Source organism: Apus apus, chromosome 3 (genome assembly GCF_020740795.1).
Source record: "Apus apus isolate bApuApu2 chromosome 3, bApuApu2.pri.cur, whole genome shotgun sequence".
Classification (NCBI taxonomy): Eukaryota; Metazoa; Chordata; class Aves; order Apodiformes; family Apodidae; genus Apus; species Apus apus.
The window spans coordinates 25,972,376-25,994,233 of NC_067284.1; the positions used below are offsets into that span (position 1 = coordinate 25,972,376).

General features: G+C 33.8%; 1 protein-coding gene across 1 annotated transcript in view; it reads left to right on the forward strand.

Moving 5' to 3' along the window:
- CSMD1 (CUB and Sushi multiple domains 1) overlaps nucleotides 1-21,858 on the forward strand; it is a 1,033,138-nt gene that overhangs the window by 709,290 nt on the left and 301,990 nt on the right. The window contains exon 8 of the mRNA XM_051614951.1: nucleotides 18,308-18,395. Coding sequence (XP_051470911.1) covers nucleotides 18,308-18,395 — 88 coding nt within the window. The remainder of the gene's footprint in view (nucleotides 1-18,307; nucleotides 18,396-21,858) is intronic.

Consider the following 21,858-nt stretch of genomic DNA (forward strand, 5'->3'; position numbering starts at 1 on the left):
GCAATGACTGCACCAACAAGGAGCTGGGTTGCAGAATGGCAAATCTGTGTTAGCACTAGGGCTGGGAGCAGGGTCACAGATGCTCCAGCCAGCACCTGACAAAGCTGCAGTACAGAGGCAGATTTGAGGCCAAGCCAAAGAAGCCAAGCTAGGGTCAGCACAGTGGAGGTCCAAAGCAGAGCACAGGCACAGCTGCTTCACAGCTGTAGTGCAGCACAGAAGGGGCCAGTGTTACAGCCACAGTTTATGAGCACTTCCCAAAGAAAAAGGGGCAGGCCCTTCCTTCTAACTTTTTTTCACAACTGCACTTCCCGTCAGAGGACTTTGCTTTGGACTCAGCCACATTGAATGTAACTTACAGAAGGGTGATGTGCATTCAGTTATCTAAGGGAGTGTTGCCTCACTTGCCTTAGCTTTTGTGAAGTTTTGTGAATGGCCAGACATTGTGCTTGGCTTAGCATCAATGAACCATAATAGCACTCAACTATACTTCAGCAGTTCATTTAGTATTTCTGCCTTTTCCACTTTTGCTTTCTTTTATTCATAAAGATGTTTATGTGGAGTTGCTTTGCTTTTTTTTTTTTTTTTTTAGTTTGTTTCCTTTCTTCTAATGATCTTCTAACATCCCTTGGGAAACCATTGCTTAATAAACACTGAGAAACTGAAAGTATGAGAAAGTTAAGGAAAAGTCCTTTTTGGTATGCGTTAGAAAAGTAGAACAAAAAGAGTGTGCTGCACTAAAGGTCATGGTTTAAAATAGCATTTGAGGAGTTTCAAAGAATTACAGCTGTACATGCTAAATTGAGTCTTTTGGTATTTTTATGCTTTCTGTTTGATTAATGAATAAAGTGAAACATTGTTATCAAAAAGTCATAAAGAAACAATGTATAATTATCTTAATTTGCTGAAAGCTTAAACAGCTGCCAAATATTATTTGTCTAACGATAGTAAACAAATTTATTTTTTTCCAATCTTTTTTCCACTGTAGGTTAATTTAGAGGTTTCCTTAGGTGTTTGTCAAAATGAAAATTACGTTCTTTAACAAGAATGTTAAAATTCATTAGTTTTAAAGCTGCAAAATATCAAATAAAAGAGACAAGTAAGCTTTAATGGGATTTCCCTCCCCCCCTGGGTAAAATACCTTCTTTTACTCCTGTGAAATTTTAGGCCTGAGACGTACCTTTTGAAAATATAACGTGTACAATATATACAATACTGTGTTGGTTTTAGTTATGTATAAATATGTTGTAGCATGTATTTTGTATAGTGTATATTTTTTACAATATCTATGTTATAAAACTGTAAAATGCTTTTATCTGTTCAAACTAATATATATTCAAACATATGGTGATTTATAAGTTTTGTTCTCTGCATCAGTTTTAGTACTATATTTAGATGGTAATACAGCACCTGTACTTCAGATTTTAGGATACAGTGTCATTGAAAAATGATGCTGGAAATCTAGGACAGTTTAGCTATTTTGCTGAAAGACAAGTTGTAGGAATATCTCTGCACTTTGATACTTTATCTCTTAATTATGTGCAGTCATTGAAAATGGTGAGTTTATTTTAATTGAAAAATGGCTTCCCTCCTTCTGGAACTATGAAAAATTTTGATCTGTGTCAGATGAGGTGATATCAAATGAAGAGTATTCCGTGGTGAAAATGACTTCAGCTCCGCCTATCATGAATAGGCGGTATGTGTAAGGATTTCTTTGACCACCAGTGAATGAACAAGGTAAATAATCTACCACTGCCTGATAAGACAAAGATATAATTGGTATTTTTAATCCTCATGCATTTTATTTCTATTTTTTGATCCTGCATCTGGTGTTTGTCAATAGGATTTGTCCTTTACCTTTGCATACCACATTTTATAAAAGAAAAATGTGTAACAGTGCTGTAATTTCAAAATGACATTGAATCGTAGTGCTCAGTGGGAGGTTTAGTGCATTTCCGTGGAGCAGAACTGTTTCACTTATATATTTGCAATTAATGGAGAGAAACCAAAATAAAATGAGACCAGTGTGGGTAATAAAATCTCTCCTACCTGTGTACTAACTCACTAACATTGCTGTTCTGAAAGACATATTCTGGAGGTGTTGAATTAAAATGGAGACAATTCTGAAACTGAGGATTGTTGTATAACTTTGAGTGAAGGTCACAACATTCTCTTTACATGGTCAATGATACTTCCAAATAAAGATAATGATGTGAGCCTGTAAGCAATGCCTTTTAATCTCAACCAGTAAGTTCAAAATACTGTTCTCAAATGATGAGCTATTAGAATAATTTGCTGCTGTCTTTGATGACCCAGTTTTAAGCCTTCTTGAAAAGTGCATCCCAAAACAGCAACTCTTTTATCTTTGAATTAAGGACTGGGATAGCATATTCTCCAACCTAATGTCAGATTTGGTTACTGGTTTGAATCTGGGAGTCAAACACATAGTTCTGCAACTTTTTCTGCTTCCTTAATAAGTAGATACTACCAGTATGCAAACTGTTCAGGTATTATCTTCCTTAGTGAGATGATAGCTAACGGAACAAAATGTCTTTCCTTCTTCTTTTTGCCTAGGTGATTGACATAGATAATAAGCTCAGACATTTTTTTGCTCAATTTCTCAAAAAACATGGGACAAATAATCTTAACACCATTCTGATAGTGCAAATTTCTGCTCTGAAATGTCAGCCAGATTTAGATTTTTTAATATTGGACATACAGCAGATAATGTTTTACTTTTAAGATTTATTGTTCTAGTTATGTAAGTTGTATTAACATAATCAAAGCAATATTCTAGAAATTAGACCAAATTTCAGTGAAATTCAAGCAAGAATTGAAATTACCTTGCCCATTCCCAATAAATAAATTGTACATTTTTGGGGACTTTATTTCAGATTACTTTATTTGTAGTATAGGATGAAGAATAGATTAATTTTAAATACTGTAAAGGCTTCTGTGTCAAAAATTAATGAAGGAATTGCTGATTTGGAGTAAAACTGGATATATTAAATGTATTGCTAACACCACTGATACTTTAATTCAAGAATTACTTAGTCAGGTCCATATATAACTGTCTATTATAAATCAAAAACAGCAAATAACATCAGGAAAAAAAAATCAGAAAGAAGAAAAGCAAACATAGCTTAAAGTATCAATTAAAAGATAGCTAATCCATCAGCACACTCTCCTTACATCCCACGTGCCATTTATTTCCTTGCTAGCTACATAAAAAACCCACGATAAATCCTTTTTTCCTGACAGATGTGAAAGATCATGAGATCATAGTATACCACAGACAGCAGTGACTGGAGTTTTGATACAAATAACTCCACTCAGTGGATTTACAAATCTTAGAAACTTTGGATCATTTCCAGGAGCACTGCTCCCCACAGAGAAAGCTCGGAAATATTGAAAAGCTGAAATCTAAGCTTACTCAGCTGACTCAGTAACTAGAGTCACTGTCCTGGGTCATAAGGTTGAGCTAAATATCCTTGCCTGAATTAATCTGGACCCAAGACCATGCTCACACAGTCATACAGGTTTCAGGATTTGAATTATTGCTTGAAGGTTATTTTCTGTGCCATGCACAGTGCTATATAGGGTGCCTTTTAAACTGCTTTGGATAACTATACAATACAGCATTGCAAGGTGTAGATACACTGTAAGCAACCAAATAAAAATGTTTAACCTTTGAAATAATCCTTGATGACTTTCCAACTTAGATATTACATAGTATTTATTCTATTATTTGGTTGATGGAGGTTTTAATTTTGTACCCCTATATGACAGTAAACCCAAACGTCTTCTTTCACCTTTTGTCATAAACAATAAGAATAAAAATCTGGAATGTAGAGAATAGTAGATACACATCACATTAATAATAATTGTTCAGAAGAAAACCCACAACAAACAAACAAACATTTTGGAGTCCTTTTCATATTGCTGACTTCGTACAAACTCTGCAAGAACTATGTTGTCAGACTTGCTTAGTGTGGGCTTGTCTTTACTTGCCTGGAGCTCCGTTTTAGCTTTTTTAGCTGCAACAGGAGTGGTCTACTGACCATGTAAGTATTGCCTATATTGTTTTGTTTTCATTTTGTCTTGTAAGACTGTGTGATTTATGATTGTTGTTCTATTTTTTATATTCTGTAAATAACTGGTATTAATAATAGAAAGTGGAAGAATAAGTCTTAACACATAACACAAGGGAGAAAGAGTAGACACTAGGAAATGTGTATAGCAATTTAAACTGCATTTTTATGGAGACTTTTCTGTAATGCTGTTTTGATTTGGTTTAGTTTGTTGTCTTTTGTTTTTGGGTTTTTTTTTGGTTTTTTTGTTTTTATTTGGTGCTAAAATGAGAATATTAATATCTCAGGTGGACTAACAAAAAATTGTTGATTTTGCATATAAAGTGTATTTCTTGGGCTTACATAAACTGCAGAAATTGCTGTGCATCTAAGGCCTTAACTTAATGCAACAGAACATACAAATCCTTGGGCATGGCCATTCATACTTACATCTGCTGACCACTTCAATTAGTTCTTCACTTTCAGTTCAATGTGTCCATGATTTGCTTGGCCAAAGGCTATTTGGTTTGGTGGGGATGCCTCATGCCTCAGTGCCCCTAGGCTTCAACACTCCTAAACTAAAACCACATCACCAAATACTACTGTTAAGTTTAACCCAGGTAACGCCATGGGTGTTTAACCATCTACATGTTTAGTACTAAAAATATGTTGTCTCTAGTTTAATTGTGGATCCTGAGTCAAACTGTGACAATGTCTTTTCACATCTTACTAATTGTATACAGTTGTAAACACTCATAAAAAGCAGCAGTTGGGCCTGCCAGAATTATGTCATGCATATTTGACTAAATAAACATTTCTCCTTTCTTGTTAAAGAGTTTTAAAATACCAAGTACAAGTGTTTTGGTATGTCATTTAGTACCCACATGCAAAAAGAGTGTTTAAATACTTTTTGACGTGTGAAATCTCAAACTCAAAAGCTATGCAATACCAAGGTGTTGCATGTTCTTCACAGATATGAGCTATTGATAAATTTACTTACTTTTCTCACATAGACCATCAACAAGAAAACAGAAATATACTGTTCTCTTTTTTGTGAATCCATTATTTGAAGGAAACAAACACTTTCTGAAGTATCTATTGATTTACTTGGTAGAAGGGAAATACTGTTTATGGGCTTCCTAAATTTTTGAGATGAGGTGAAAAATGTATGCTGTGTAGTATGCTTCTGGCTTTGTAAACTGGCCATATGTATTCTACCTATACATTTATTTGGGCACAATTTTTGTAGGATGGCAGAGTAAAACTTAAACTGTGCATATTAAAAACATTAGGTTGCTGTTTTTTGGGGTTTTTCAACAATTCTTCCATGCAGGTTGGTGAACTTCATTAAAATACTATGCCATTTTAGATTAGAAGCTTAGAGCCTTAATTATTAATAGGGATAAAATCTTGTTCACCTATGCTGAAAGCACTGATTGAATCAGATGCATCTTCTTGCTTCTAGCTTATCATGCCACTCCTTGAGGCAGGACAAGTGGGAATTTTAGTTTCTCTTTGCCATACACCATATATAAAAGCTTACCAAAGAAGTAAAAGTCTGCCAAATGCTTGTCTCTGTATACAATGTCTGGAGGACCAGAAAGAAAAAAATTAGATTGAAGGAATACAGAAGTGAATTCTAAGATAATGCAAACTGAATGTCCTTGGAGTATTAAGGCATGCAATTAATACTTTGTGAGTCTGGTTAATGAAATTGAGGGATTTTTTTCTTGTTGATCAAATAAGAAGGGAAAGGCAAAGAAACACTTATGTCCGAATTTTCCTAAGGTCTATTTTCAATATTTTATCCCTTCTACTACCTTACCAAATGTGTGATTCATTTTGCTAACTACAGGGATATATAATTTTTAATGTGAAATATGTGTTCTAGATTTATGGAACTTATTTAAAAAAAGAAAACCTAGATAGGAAATGGAAATGTTTGGTTTGTTTTTTTTTGTTGGTTTAGTTTTTTGTTTGTTTTCTGTTGGACACTTGCATTGTTATAGAGCTTTATTTTGTTCTGTTGAATTTTATGGGTACTTGATAGCTAAAATATTTAATGTTTGTTGTTTGTTTTTTTCCTGTATCATGTCAAAAGTAAATTTTTATATTAAAAAACTAAGGAATTAATATACTCTGTTTTCACAAATGTTTTGTTTGTTGGTTTGGTTTTTTTTCATTTGTTTCATGTGCTTAAGGAATATGCCTACTTGATCTATCATTACATTTTTTCCTGTTCATTAGAAGTTACAATTTTCACAGTGAAATACTGCTGAAATCATGATAGCAGATGTAAAGTAACTTGAGTGTGGCTTGGGAAAAAAAATAAATTGGGTTTGTTGAAAACAACATACTTGTTTTCTGGTAACCATGGCAACAGAGTGAGAGTAGCAGAACTTTTCTTAAGACTTGGGGAAAATACTTCTGTAAGTAGATCAGAACTGGCTTGCTACAGTTGCCCCTAAGTTTTGATTTCTTTTAAAATTCTACTCATAACTTGTTCAGCAAATGCACTCAGTAGGCTCAGAGACAAGTAGACTGAAAAAACAGCTTCAGGCTTTCCAGTGGTGAGACCTAGAAACTAATTTTTGGACATGAATTATACAGTTAGTGGTTGTGACAGCCTGAAGAAACAAAAGCCATGCCATACTCATGCTCTGCATAGGAGACTTGTTTGTTTGGCTTTTTATGCTACTTTATTGCTAGTACCTGAATGTTAAAGTCCTGTGCACCACGAGGCACTTCTTCCTTGCCTACCTGGAGAGAGAAAATGAGTATCGGAAAACAGCTTTTGAACAGTTTTCAAAAACCAACAAATAAATAGGCATTTTTTGCTCTTTCTGTTCTTATTTCCTGCTTCCATGAGTATTTATATTTAAGAGCTTATGGGTTGAAGAGTCTGAGTCTTTGCATTTTCAGAAGGCTGCCCTACAGTCTCCCCTGCCAGGGCAGGTGCATGGGAACCTGATACAATTCTTAACTCACACAGGACAGACATCCATTATTTTTTTATTATTATTTTTATTTATTAATTCTGTGTTTAATTTCTCATTCTCATTTTACCCTGATTGCCATATGTACTGATTTTACATTGTAAAACTTGCATTTTTTCATGGTATTCTATGAAAGAGAGTTTTCCCTTTGACTGGTATATCCTTAAGAGGACAAATGCAATCAGCATAAAATTTTTCATTTCATGTTGAATCGAGAACTGTGGGCAGTTCTGTTCATTTTGGGGTGAAATACAGGACTTAGTCATTTTGCTGCAAGGAAAAGGTGGAGGACACTTCTTTCCCAGTGACCCTTGTAGACCTTTGGATATAATCCAAACAGAGGCTGGAGGTGATATGAACTGCTGCTGTTCCATTTCTGCAGCTTCTCATCTGCTGTTCACCTACCACACCAGGGTTTCTAGGCATCAAGACCACATAGAGCAATTATGGGGTGATCTGCTAAGTCCATTTGCTTTCCATTGAGCCAGCTGAATAGTTTCAGAAGCATTAGTCACTCTGCTGCTGGTGGCTACTGCTACTAATGCTGCTGCTGGTGTGACAGTACCAGCCACAAATACTTCTGGCAGTGCTGTTCTCTGCCTATCTGCCCTGCCTTTCCTCTTTTCATCTATGGGACAATGTAGAAAAAGACATAAAATTCCAGTTACAGTGGGTCCTTGTATTCTAAAGACAATTATAATAGTTAATATTTCCACCAGAATAAAATGAATCTGTTTCACAATGTGAGTAAATATATGCAGGACATACAATCTGCCTGTAATTATTGACAGTGCTTCTTGGATCACTCTGATAACTATAGAATCATAGAATGCTTTGGATTGGAAAGACCTTTAAAGTAATTTAGTCCATCCCCCCTGCAATGAGCAGGGACATCTTCAAGTAGATCAGGTTGCTCGGAGCCTCATCCAACCTGACCTTGAAATTTCCCAGGGATGGGGCATCTACCATCTCACTGGGCAACCTATTCCAATGTTTCACCATTCTCTTAACAAAAAAAAATAAAAATCTCTTCTTAACATCTAGTCTGAAAGTTACTGCATTTCACTTTAAAGGAGCTGAAATGAATTGTCATATTGATCTGGAATGTTTTAGTGTGCTGATTCATATGTCTCAGTTCAATTAATGCCATGGTTATTTTGCCTGCCTGGCATTTTTATATACACGGATGTCAGACAAGGTAACCCTATGTCAAGTGTTTTTGTTTATTAATGTGGGGGCCACTGTCTTAGAAATCCTAACATAGTAATAAAATGTGATTGCTACAATCACAGCCTAACTAGATCTCCCTTGTTTCTTTTGTCAAAGCAATGGAATTGGCTTTTCACATCAGTAGTCCACATTCAATTCATATTTCTGTTTAACAGCTGGAGGCTGTCATGGGTGAAATGAGACTTGTCAGCTTCACAAAGAGAAGCAAGTATTCATCCCTAAACTGATCTCAAAAATGAAATTCTCGTTTTTAAGAAACTCTAGAACTAGCAACAAGATTACAGAATATCTGTTTCAAGTTATTTAAGGAAAAGCATAATTTTTAGTACATTTTTCTGCTGAGTTAGCTTCAATAGACTCATCCACAGTACATGAAAATTTCTTTCCATTAATTACAATGAGCTCCATTTTACACAAATGTAAAGCTGAACTGCTCTGATACTGGCTAGAAATGGGACACTAATAAAATGTACCTTGGATTGGTTTCAAGAGACAAGGAAAGTTCTTCCAACAGATTGGAAAACTTTAGAGAATCTGAGTAATAGAGTTAGATTCTCATGAAGTACTATTAAAAATGTGTCAAAAGTTAACTGAATTCTTGCTTGGATTGCTAATACCATCATATTACATATAAAGACAGAATATATTAATTAATCCATTAAATAAAGTATTTTACCCATGGTTAAAACAAACACTGAACAGAGCAGACAGGATACTGTCACTCATGGGTGCAAACAGCTAAATCTTTGAATTAATTTGGGAAACATGCTTTAATCAATAAAATCTCAGTTTTATGTTGTGATAGAGTCTTTCAGCTCTGTAAGCAGCTGTAAGGAAGGCATGGTGATTTGTAAAAGGTGTATAATGGGCAAAACCTCAAAAAGGAATTATTTGTTTTTATTCTTCTTCTGTATTGGGACCAAAAATATTGCTTATTCCAAGTTTGTCTCAGTTTGCTTACATTGGGAGGACTGGAATATATTTGAGGAGCTGATATAAGCTCTGCTTCTTTCCTTCAAGAATTTACAGGTTGACATGAGTAAGTCACTGACTGTGTAAGAAAGAGGGGAAAGAATTATGAATTATCAGTTTGACATCTCATCTGAATAAACAGACTCACTGGAATGATTGAGGTTACATATTCAGGAGAGAAGTGTGTATCTGACACATAGGTGCTGTAGAAAATTGTGATAAATTACTTAGATTTTCTTTTTTTTTTCATTATTCTTATTGTTATCATAGTGAGAAGAGTAGGAGGGAACATGTTGCAGCTGACATCCACCCTGATAATATCAACGAAGGGGAGAAAAGAGCAAAGCTGAAATAATGTTTCAAAATTTTGTGCTATATATTTTAAAGATATCCAGAGTCTGAGATACTGTATCCAACTACACATCATTGTGTACAAAAGAAAAGCATTAATTCTGACATCTTCTAATTTCTCTATAACTTGAAACTGAGCCTTCACAGAATTAGCAAAAATGTTGGAGTATGTCTTTTTATTTGGAGAAGTGTTCTCCTCTGAGGTTGTTCTCTTATATACGATATGATAATTTTCTCTTTTAAAATACTGTCCTTAATTACAGCAGTTATAGATAGACAATTTAGGGCATGAGACACTCTATGTTTATTTCAAGTATGAGCTGAGCTACTCTGTGTAAAAAAAAAAATAAAATAAAATAAATCAGGACAATTTATGTACTGTTGCTACTCTAGTTCTTGCAATTTGGTTTGAAAAGCAGAATTCTGTCTTTTGAAGTGGTGCCATAAAATATCCACTCTGAAGATTCATGGTATTTATATGTCAGTTTAGGTAATCTTAATAGCTACTGTGCAGTTTCAAGTGAGGAACGCAAACAATTTCATTTATTGTTGTATTTCCAGTAAAATTGTTAAAAACATAAGTTTAAGAGAAAAAATTATGTTGAGTTTTCAGGTCTGGTCATCCTTATGCAAACTTCCTTGTATTTCCTGATGCTTACACACAACGTCACAATGTTTTTTGCTGAGTAGAAGCCAGAAAGTGTACACAGGAAAATAATTACTGTAAAAAAAGGTATAAATCCTAATCCTATCTCTGGACTTAGGAATTTTTTACTAGTCTGTGAGAAAATGCTTCATTTTACTAAGGATTCACAATTCAGAAGTCCCTCTTGAAATGGGACAGTTAAAAGGAAGAGGACATCTTTTAACAAATGTGGGCAGATCAGCAGAAGGAATAATATCTCTTCTGAGTAGATGGACTTTGCACAAAGTAATGGGAAAAAAAAAAAAAGAGATAAAAGCCCACAACCTGAATTCTAAATTTTAGGTGTTCACAAGTAAATGGCCATGATCTACCTTTCAATTTAGCCTTGTAAATGCTATTTTAAACATGAAACCCTTTGTGGATTTAGAACATAAAATGAGCACTGAAAGGACCTTCTACTATCAACATGTCTTAAATAATAAATTGGGAATTTCGGGGAACTGTAAGTCTTATCCAGCTTCTGGTGTATCCACCAAGATTTACCTTGCAAAACTTAAACTGCAATAATGCAAAGTTTAGCTGAAATACATTTTCTTTACTTCTTGAGCAGATTGTGCGTCCCTTACAATCATTGTAGCTAGACATTATATATTTACTCTATTTAATATTAAATAGTTAAATAAGATAAGTAAAGTTCTTAGAAGGTCAGCACTGCACTTCAATCACAAGCAGTACCATGTAGTGTAGGTTTAGTCCTAGAAACTTAATTTATGTATATTCATGTGTATCACAGTGTCTCTTTTATTGAAAAAAACCCACTAAAATCAGATCCTTAAAATTAACAGCTTTCTTCTGTTCAGTATTATGTCTTTGGAATGCCTCATCTCTTTCTTTTCCACTTGAACCAGGAGAATAACAGTTATTAATAGATTCAATCTCTTACTGACCCCTTTTATTGTTAGAATTTTTTTTTTTTTTTTTTGAGGCAGGTGAAGCAATGGACAGATTTTGTATGGGCTTCACTCAGTTTCATCCATAAACATCATCAGTGGAAAGACTGAAATGTTAATGGTTGAACTGTGTAATATATAGACTAAAATTCAGTTCTACTGTTGTAGTAAGCATATTTGCCCTCACATTACCTGTGTGTCACAGTGATAATAACTACTAAATCAGCTATATTCCAACTTGCAGAACTCTGATTTTTCCTTTGGTATTAGAACATTATTTTCCTCCATAGGTACCCAAAAGAAAAGCAACTCCTACTCCTTTTTTCTTTCAATAATCGGAGTCACTGGCAGTTTTCCTTTTTAATCTTGTTAATCAGAACTGTAAGAAGTATAGTATATTTGTAAGAACTGAAAAAAAACACATTGTCTTATTAGCATTCAGAAATACTGAAACACATCATATGGGCTTTTGGGTCCTTCAGTGAGCCAATGGAATCATAATCTATGAATGGTGAGTTAGAGTGAATTAAAAAGAACTGGTGAGGTCAATGATCATAGAAATGGTCTCCAGTTCTGAACAGGATTTGGAGCTTGCAAAGTTATGTTTTTTCTTGCTCTTTCACTCCAGTTCAGTTCAGTTCAGTTCAGTTCAGTTCAGTTCAGTTGAGTCACCCATTAACCATAATATAAAAAACATTCAACAAGATGCAGTCTTTGCCAATCTTGTCCATGAAAACTGCTTGTGATGACCTTTATGCATGGGCTTATCATCTTCCCTAGAAAATCTCTATCTTACAGAAGTAATGAGTCTTAGCTGACTTCCTGTTCTTGGCCCAAGACCTTGCTCCTCGGTCTTCTTGATTTGATTCAACATTTGGCAGTGTATCCAATATCACGGAGAATTAAGAGATTCAGAATAGTCAGTTCCCTGAGTGAGCAGCCTCACTCCAACTGCACTCTTCTGTATTTTCACTTTGTCTAATGGCACTACATATTGAGCTCTTGTGAATCAATATGTTATAAAGTGGCAGTATATTTACAACTAAATAGCTTTGTAGGGTGAGTTTATAACCTGATGATGGTGAAAAATGGAAGTTTCCAAAGCTCTAAGCCACTGAGACAAAATAAACATGTTTGCTTTATTTCTTTTGAAAGGAATGCTTCTGGATATCCTATAAAATTGCCCTTTACTAGTGACTGTTCATGAAGTCTGTAATTTCAAAGTAAATTACTGAATTTCCTACATTTCTGAATGAAGCAGTACTGGAAAAAGCAAGAGCTCCGTCTACTTTTAGCTTAGTGTTTAAGCCTTACACATAGCTTATATTGTGGTCTGGAAAGGGCAAATGTATAATGGTAGTTTCATTTTCATGGCAACGTTTTGCTTTCTCTTCCTGTCATGTGGTGTGAAAAATAAATGGCAATGTATTTATTTTTCAAATATTTATTTCAAATATTTATTTTTCATAATTTGCCTATCAGATAAAATCCTGGAAACTATCATTACGGACATTGTCTGCTGACTTCATTGAGGTCATGGTTTTCCATTTCCTTGTGTTTGAATGCTAAGGGAGTAAAATACTTTCTCATGACTGGAGAGTGTTCTTTGCAATTGATGCAAAAGTATCACTAGCTGCAGCAAGTCATGAAATAACACTGCAATACAAAGTACAGGGTGAAAACTTCATTACTAAGGAGACTTTAATACTTTTATATTAATGTATTTAATATTATAAGAACTTAATTGGTTCAATGACTATAGGTGAGAGCTAAATAGTTTTACTATAAATTAAACCACATAGTACAATATGGTTGTTATACAGTGATGTGGGACAATTTCTTCTCTGTCTTCACCTCACAGCCTTGAGGAAGATAAAGATGTGATACAGGTAATTCAAGAGACAAATAAAAATACCACTTTTTTAATGTAGTCAGAATTATGTAGACCAAAATTATTAAAATAACAAAGTGTGCCTTCTAATTCATATTTTCATATAACACAAATAGGTTTGCACTATCATGACTGTGTCATAGTTTTAAAAATAAAATATAATACAGATGATTTAGTGTGTTTAAAAAACATTGTTTATAAGTAAGTTTAATCATGATCCTAACTTGCTGACCTCTTATTTGCAGTAAGACACTATCTTGAAATGGATAAAGATTTGTGTTATGAAGAATTGCAACACATGAAAAGTCTCCTAATAAATGTCTTTGCAAACAAAAAAAGAACTCCTACTGTATATGAAGTCTGACCATTGAAATTATTCTCAAATTCATTATTTTATTTTGATCTGGATAAGTCAAAAACTTTGAAAGCTTGAAATTGTCCTCAGGATGGGGGTAGCTGACATTGTAAAGCAAATGCAGCAAAACTTATGGCAGAAAATGCCATTTGGTTAATTCTGCCTATGAATGTATTTGTACACTGAAGCTTTTGTACTCTAAAATCTTTATTTTCATCAATTAATTCCTGCTTCCTTAATTCAAAACAACCTGAGTATATCTAGTTCTTTTATATAATTATAATATTTTATACCTTTTCTCCATATACTGTCATTCCAAGACATTATTTTTTTGTTTGTTTGTTTTGTTTTCTAGCAACCACATTATTCATTGCTATGTGAAACAAGTGACTTCTAGTATACTTGGTAAAAAAAAAAAATCAACATGTTTTGGATTCACTTTTGAAGCATAATTGTTTAATGACCAAAATTGTGTCTAGAACTGTTAAATTATTTTTTAAAAATATGATTCAACCCTTTCTGAAATCTAAATAAATGTAAATCTAAGGAACTTCACGGATAATCAAGATACGACTCTTAATACATTAATTGGTGCATCTAATATCTTTTTTCATTAATACAGTCATTGCACTTATGTGTGACTTCTTGACTGGAAAGAGTTTGATATTTACATATGTCAACTTTTATTTTCCTCAAAATACAGAGATTAAGTACTCATTCATTGTAAAGTCTTGTTCAATTTTCAAACGTGTCATTCTTCTCTAGAAAAACTGCCATTTCTTATATTTCTACAGTGAATTTTAGGATCTTTTCTGTAGCCTCTGTGAAGTATTTAACAAGGCCTTCTTGTAGGTGATTCTTGAATTTTTTGCTTTAACTTGAAAATTTTTCAAAACTAATTTTTAATTTATTTTAATCCAGGAGATTTCTGTAGGTAGGTGATGTCACTGGGAGATTGAGTAAATGGCCAACCAGGCTGCCAAAACTGAAGTTTAAATTGTAGGTTTTGCAGCCTGAAGCACGATCACCAAGTATTTTTTACTAACCTAATGACTAATGAAGAAAGACACGTTATAGTGCATATATACTTTTTTTTTTTTTTTCTTCAAAGTCTGGCCCTCCGAAGTGTTTAATCACATGGTTTACATTAGCATGTGTAGATCATTAACACATATTTAGATTCCAAATGCATCTAAAGCAAGGCAGCTTGCCTGGAGTAGAACTGATAATTACAAGGGAGATCTCACATTGCTTGTCTTGCTGTATGAGACATATGTTGCACCATCCCTTCCTCCTGCCTAATATTACTACCTGTTTACAGTTAAAAGACTTTCCAAATGCTAAGCAAAGTTAGGATGTTAATGTATCTGCTAATTGTTTATTTTAATGATTACAACTTGTGAAAGTCTGATTTCTCTTTACAGATCCTGCCAGTCTTTCTTCTGTACTATTGTGTTAGAATCAGAACACGTGAAGCACCTAAAAGCAGTTCTATTCTTACCTCCAAAGCTATGGAAACTCTAGTTTGCATGATCCTAGCTGAGAAAATGGAAGAAATCATATGTATTCATTCTCAGCCAGTAAAGAAAGTATACATTTTTTTATAAAATAGAAATTTAGATCACTAGTCTTAACAATAGAGGTTGCATATAGGCTGAAAAGCTGTCCATCAGGTTAATGAACTCACAGCTTCTCTTCAGCCATTTCTGCAGAAAGGCCTGAGAATACCTGAGTTTTACAGTATATAGTAGCATGGCATGTTGAGAAGTTGCAGAGTATAAGTTGAGTCTACTGAGAATGCTGTCTGTATACCAAAGACACATCTGGTGGTGGAAGCATCTTTGATGTTCTCAAACCTTCAGTTAAAAATATGAGAAAGGCAGAGTTTTGTTAGACTCTACAGTAAGGAATATTTTAAAAAAGCCCAATCTGACCAGAATCTTTCTTCACTGTTCTTCCCACCCTGTGACTTCAAATACCCTTTCTGACATTAGTCTCATGAAACACACACTGTTTTCTCTAGCTGATATTTCCTTGAAGAACTGTGCACAACTGGGATACAGTGTGAAGAACTATATATGTAACGCAATATCTTAATTTGATGTTTTCCAGGATTATGTACTCTTAAACTTCGTTTTAAAACAGAGTGGCTATACTCAAAATGAACTCATTATATATTGAGAGAGACTTGTATTATTTAGGCTGGTTGTAAATATATTTGTCATAAACACAGGTTTATAAATATTTTGCTTATAGACACAATACCAAGGAGGATTGTTAGTGCTTTGAGATAAATGCTACTAATTAGTGCATAGCTGTGCCAAAATACCTGCATAATTGATATTTATTTCTAAGTTTTGCAAGCTTTAAATTGGAAAACTACCTTCCATTTTCCTTAATGTCTTCATTGTTTTGAAATTTTGAAATTCTAAAATGAAAATTGAGTTAATAGCTAAAATACAACTGGTATGTGAGCTTTGAAAGTAAAGAGAAGCAATTTAAGTTTGGTAAGATAAAAAAGGAAAACTCAGAAGAAAGGTGAAAAAAACATAAATTTTTAACAGTCTTTGTAAATGAAACTTTATACAGTATCATTTTGAAAAAGTAGAAATGGCTAAGACATGGGTCTAAGTGCATACAAAAGTAAAATACAAACATAAAATAGTGAAAGATAGGGCATTTGACTAGATGAGTAGAAGATGACGTGTAAGATGCTTTCAGAAAGAGACTGCAAAAGACTCTCACCTCTCACGTAATGGATTTCAGTAGCAGTGGATAATAGATAATACTTCATAGCAGTGGATGAAGGGGAAATCTGACAGGACTGAAACAGAGGGAGATAAATGTCTCTGACAGGGATACACTTGGGCATCTTTTAATCTATTTTCAGTCTGAATGATGACAAATGCTGGAGCTAAAAAAATTTTTAACTCTAATTTTTAGGTAAATTCCAAAACACCGACAGGTAAAGGCTTTATGCATACTGTAATCTAAAAGTATATACTTATAAATGCACCGAAGTCTTTGGTGTCCCTGAACAACTAAAAGTATTAAATGTTTTCACTGTTTTGAGAATGTTGTTCCTTTTTTTCCCATCTGGAAAGATAAAAGCAGGCAGGCTTGTTTAAGAGGAAATATGATTTTCTAGGACAGCATCTCATTCGAGCACCATCTGTGAAAAAAAAAATACTTGACAGTTCATTGGGGAGAGTAGAAGCTAAAATCTGGGCCGGGCTTGACAAGGCCTGTAGACATCCAGGAAAATGTACCGAGTTCCAGACATATGATGCCTGCTCTGTTCCATTAACCGGTATTTCTCTGGGTAAACAACAGCATGAATCACCCTTCCCTGATACTGGTGTGAGCCCATGTTGACAGAAGAAGGTAATAGTTTATAAGAAAATTTTGCAAAGCTCATAATCCATATGGGGAGAATTCTGTGCTATAAGTAAGGTCTCAGTCGACATTTACTGGTGTCCCAAACAAAATTCTTTTGCATTGTTTATGTATGTCTGTAAAGGAAAGTAGCTTCACTGCAATGTGTTTGTGCTTAAAGGACGATAGCAAAGGCAGTGTTCCCCACTTTGCATTACAGTTGTTACCATAAGATTCAAGTTTAGTATACTTGTCAAATACATATACTATGTCAAATAACCATATCAGTCATATTACTTGTTTTTATGTTTTGTTAATTCAGTAGTCAAAACTGAAGCTTAACTCCACTAACAGAGCTGAAAGTAGTAAATATTGGGGTTTTTTTCGTCAAAAAATAGAAGAAATGTTAGGAGGAAAATTATTCATTTTAAGGAACATCAGTGTACAAGCAGGCTGCTTTTCTAGAAAGATAAGGTTTTTACTATAAGCATTTCAGTGCTGACACTTACCAAGAAACTGCAAGATTAAATTATCATAATAAAGTGCAGGTTTACTAGCTAGTGTAGGCTTTTTTCTGAAAGCCTTTCTTCACACACACAACAATTTTTAACAATCTAAGTAATGGGCTCTTGGTCTGGAGTGTTTTCAAGATGCTGAATTAGGGATGCTATAATTTTGTCCACCTGATCGGATTTTTACTTATGCTTAGTTTTTCTGTTTATCAGGAAACACATTTTTAAGTGAAACATTGTCTTTTTAATGGTGTCTGCAAAAACATTTCTGAGATTAGCAGAATCTTTCTTCGCATAGTTTAAAGAATTCATGTTTTCTATATATTCAAGGTGTGTTATTTCTTTTCCCTATGATTAATTACTTTTAATTGCACATATTACTTAAATATCTTTTTACAAATGAAGAAGAAAAAAAGTAAAAATTGAATGTTCAAATTGTTTTGAGTTTTGAAGGGACTCTTAAGATTATATATTTATATACCTAGTATCATATAAATGTCTTACAATCTCAAGGGGGAAAGGACAAAAGGAATGGAACAGTATAGGATACCTTCTCTTTCTAGTCAGACCTGAAAACACAAATTAGACATTTTGAGCCTCATTTGCATGAGCACATATTCAGCTGGTTATAAATGCATTGATCTGTCAGGTTTTATGTTTATTTTTGAGAGGAACTCTATCTGCATAAAAATATTTTGTATTACAGCTGGGTTCTTGGCCATTGTCTGTTTCAAGTCTTACTACAGACAAAAGCTCAAATGAGATTTTATATTCTTACACTATCTTAATCTTACAATGATGTGTTGTGAATACCTCACAAAGTATTGCTTTCCCTGTCTGAGAATAGCTGTGGATCCTAGTATATCCATATCCCATGACTTACCATGGGAAATCAATCATGTTCTCACAGCTTTACAGCTGTATTTCTAATTTATTTATTTTTTCCCTTTACTTTGCAGTGACCCAGGGTGGGGATTCAATCGCATCTGATACATGTCCTGATCCTGGAATTCCTGAAAATGGGAAAAGGGTGGGCTCTGACTTCAGGTAGGCTTATTCAGTTTTCATTATGACCAAGAGGAAGAGATGTCCTGTTACATGTCTGCAGAGCATGCAACTACAGATATGCATTGCTTCCGTAGTTTTGAATGTGTTGAGTATTTGTCAGAACAGCTCCAGTCCATAGGATATCTTGAATTGTTTCTGCTTGCTTATTTTTTAAATCAATGCATTATGAAATAGGAATCTTCGAACTTAATAATCTTGTCTGTGTAGGAAAGATAGAACTCTTCTGACAGCACAAAAGAAGAGAGAATTGTCTGTTTTCCCACTGTATAAAAGTTCTCAATAAGCTTGGGAAGTGTGTCAAACTCAGTGTCTGAGGTTGTGATGAATGCAATTTCTTTTTTCTCCTTTTCATCTTCCATTATATTAAAAAAAAAAAAAAAGAAGAAAGGAGGTTGAATGGACCACTAAAGAAGGAAGCTTTCACTTTCTCTCTTGGGTAAAAAAATGCAGTGACTTGAAGTGTGGCAGAGAAGAGCATCAAAGGAAGGAGAGTGGAGTCTCCAGCTCTTGCAGAGATGTATAAATTGCTCAGCAGGAAATGGACAACTAGACCTAAGAGTAAATGGAAAGGAAAACTTCATAGGAATTAAAAATAAATTGTGCAAAGTTCTCTGCAATGTCAGAAAGCATGTTAGTCAAACCTGGCTTTTGGATTGAGGCTTTTCCAAGCTAGGGCATAACTGATGGAAAAATTATTTTTAAAATTTATTTTATATGTGACTGACCTACTCTTTTTTGATTTTTTCTCTATTTACCCTTAGAGGAGTTTGATAACTCATAAACAACTTAAATGTTAAGAGAATCAGTTTTACCCAAAGTCATTATTTCATTAGCAACTGGGCAGCAGACCCTCATCTATCTATGATCCAAGTCAGTGGATGAACAATTGTTAAGAAACAATAACACATGCACTTTGGCAGGCTTAAGAGCACTGGTAAGCTGGAGGAGGAGAAGAGAGAAAAATCAGAAGAATCTTAAATCTCAAAGAATATTTTAAGAAATCTTAGGAAGCTATTACCCCGTTCAGCCCTGATAATATTTTCGTTGCACTAATGCATCTTACTGTTCATGGCCATAAAGAAATGCATAAGATCTTTGAAAACAGCACAAACAGCATCATATAAGATACTATAAATGAAACACTTTAATATATTTAATCACTTACTTGTGTATGTGTGTGTTTTGGGCCTCCAATTCTGAATATTATTTGAGATAAAGAAACAAACAAAAAATTTCATCCTAAACCTTATTTGTTTCTGAAAACTGATTATGCAACAGAAACTGTTTTTCACATACCATGAACTTCTTTTTATATGTATTTAAAATATATCTTAGCTATCTTTAAGTTTAGCTATCTTTATCTAGCCTGAACAAACCACAAGTTTTTCTTTCTCTGAAATGACAAATCAAGCTCTTTCATAAAAGAAGGGAAAATAATGTTTGCTGTTACTTGCATTTCTCCAATGTAGTGAAAATACTGTGGAGAGTTAAATAATGGATTTTTTTTTTTTTTTTCGTTTCTAAAAGGCAAGTATAGATGACAGAAAGAGCTATTGTTTTTGTCAGCAGAATGACAACTGTGCATATTAATCTGAACTAAAACATATGAAAATGTACATTATTCAAAATCTTTTCCAGTCTACTGAAAGACATATTGTGAGTGGGACTGAAGGAAAGGCAGAGGGTTTATTTTTAAGCAGCCTGAGACCCAGCTGATTCAGTGATGACAAGTTATTTGAAAAGGGTTTTATAATTTTCAGAATAATAATGGCATTCATTCTAATATCATAAAGCAAACAAAAGGTATTGAAATCTTAACCTTCTCATTCTGTCGTTCTGCCATGCATTTACTGTGTTCAGTTCAGGAAGTAAGGGACATGATTTTCAGAGAGAAATGGCAACTCAGAGAACGAGAATATAATCAATACAATTTTGGGGTCAAAAGCAATTATTTTAATGTGGCATCTCAAAACAGTAGATTGCTTAAATGAAATCTAAAATGGATCTAAACAATTACATTTCTCCTTAAATCCTATATGATATGTCTAGTACTGTGAAAATGCAATCATTTTTCACAATTCCACTGACATTTGTAACAAAAATAGCTTTAAAATTTTCCAAACACCTTTTTAAAATAAAACTAACTTAGCCTAGTATTCTTACAGAATATTCTTTTCCTAAAAATGGCTACTTTCAGTCAAATTTTAGCCTTCTTTATAAAAGCACAATTTTTGCTTTGATACAGTCCAAATTTACAATATTTTAAAAAAATATAAAATAAAAGAAGGAAACTTCCCTCTTTTAAAAGTTTATGTAGAGGATTCACAAAACAAACCAGAACACTTCCAATACTCACAGATTTGCTCAATAACTAGGGAGGTAAAGAGGTGGAAAAAAAAACAAAAACAAAACATTGTTAACAATTGGAAATTAGGCAAAGTAATAATTTCCTTTGAAATTATAGATCAGATCAGTTAAATACAACTTCAAAAGAATGTCCCTTTTTTAAGTAGAAGAATGTCAAGAAGAACCAATGGAAAGACTCAGTAATTTGGACATTGCTTATGGGATAAGAACTTTAATTTTACACAGTGTGACCCAGGTGCATCCCCTGCTTTAAGATGTTTATTTAGATAAATCTGATTGTCTGGACACAGAAGATACTCTTGTGACTCAGCTCACCCAAGATTTCTCAGTCTAAAGCTATATGATTTGATTCAGATATCTGCAAAGTACATATTCTATAGGAGCTATATACATGCACAAATTTTTACTTTCCTTCACATATATTATAATGTTACAATCTGTACCACTATTTGGCAGTATTTAGAACTTTTCACTGCCTTTTTCTTTTTTTATAAGCCTTGACAAAATTATAATTACATATTTTTTTTCAAAGTATCAGTTGTCAGTCTCACGGCATAAATCAGATTTCTCACAATAGGTGCTTTGAAAAGGATGGGTATTAACTAAATTAAAGCAGGCTTAGTGTATAGTGGAACCATACATAAACTGTGTCCAGAACTATCTCCATCATTGTGGTACAACCTTTGACTACTCTTCTGTGGCCTACCTAAAGTTTAATTAGAATTCCTGAAATTACTTGGAAAAGATTCCACTTGTCAATGCCTATAGCTTGCATTCAATCCTCAAATTCTAACATTTGGGGTTTTTTGAGTACTTTGCTCTTTAATTTGATGTTTTTGCTAGATTTTTTGACTTGTTGCAGTCAGCATGTTTACTTTGTGTCACTTAGTTTGTGATCAAATATTTCAAAATATGATATCCACCATGTGAAATACACGAAGTTCACATTATTAGTCCTTAGATACAAGCTATTTCCAGAGCTTTGGAAAAAAACCACACAGCTGTATGGTATAATATTTAAACAAGTTGAAGCATCTTAAGTCTATAGGTTAAATTAATGACAAACATAAAATAA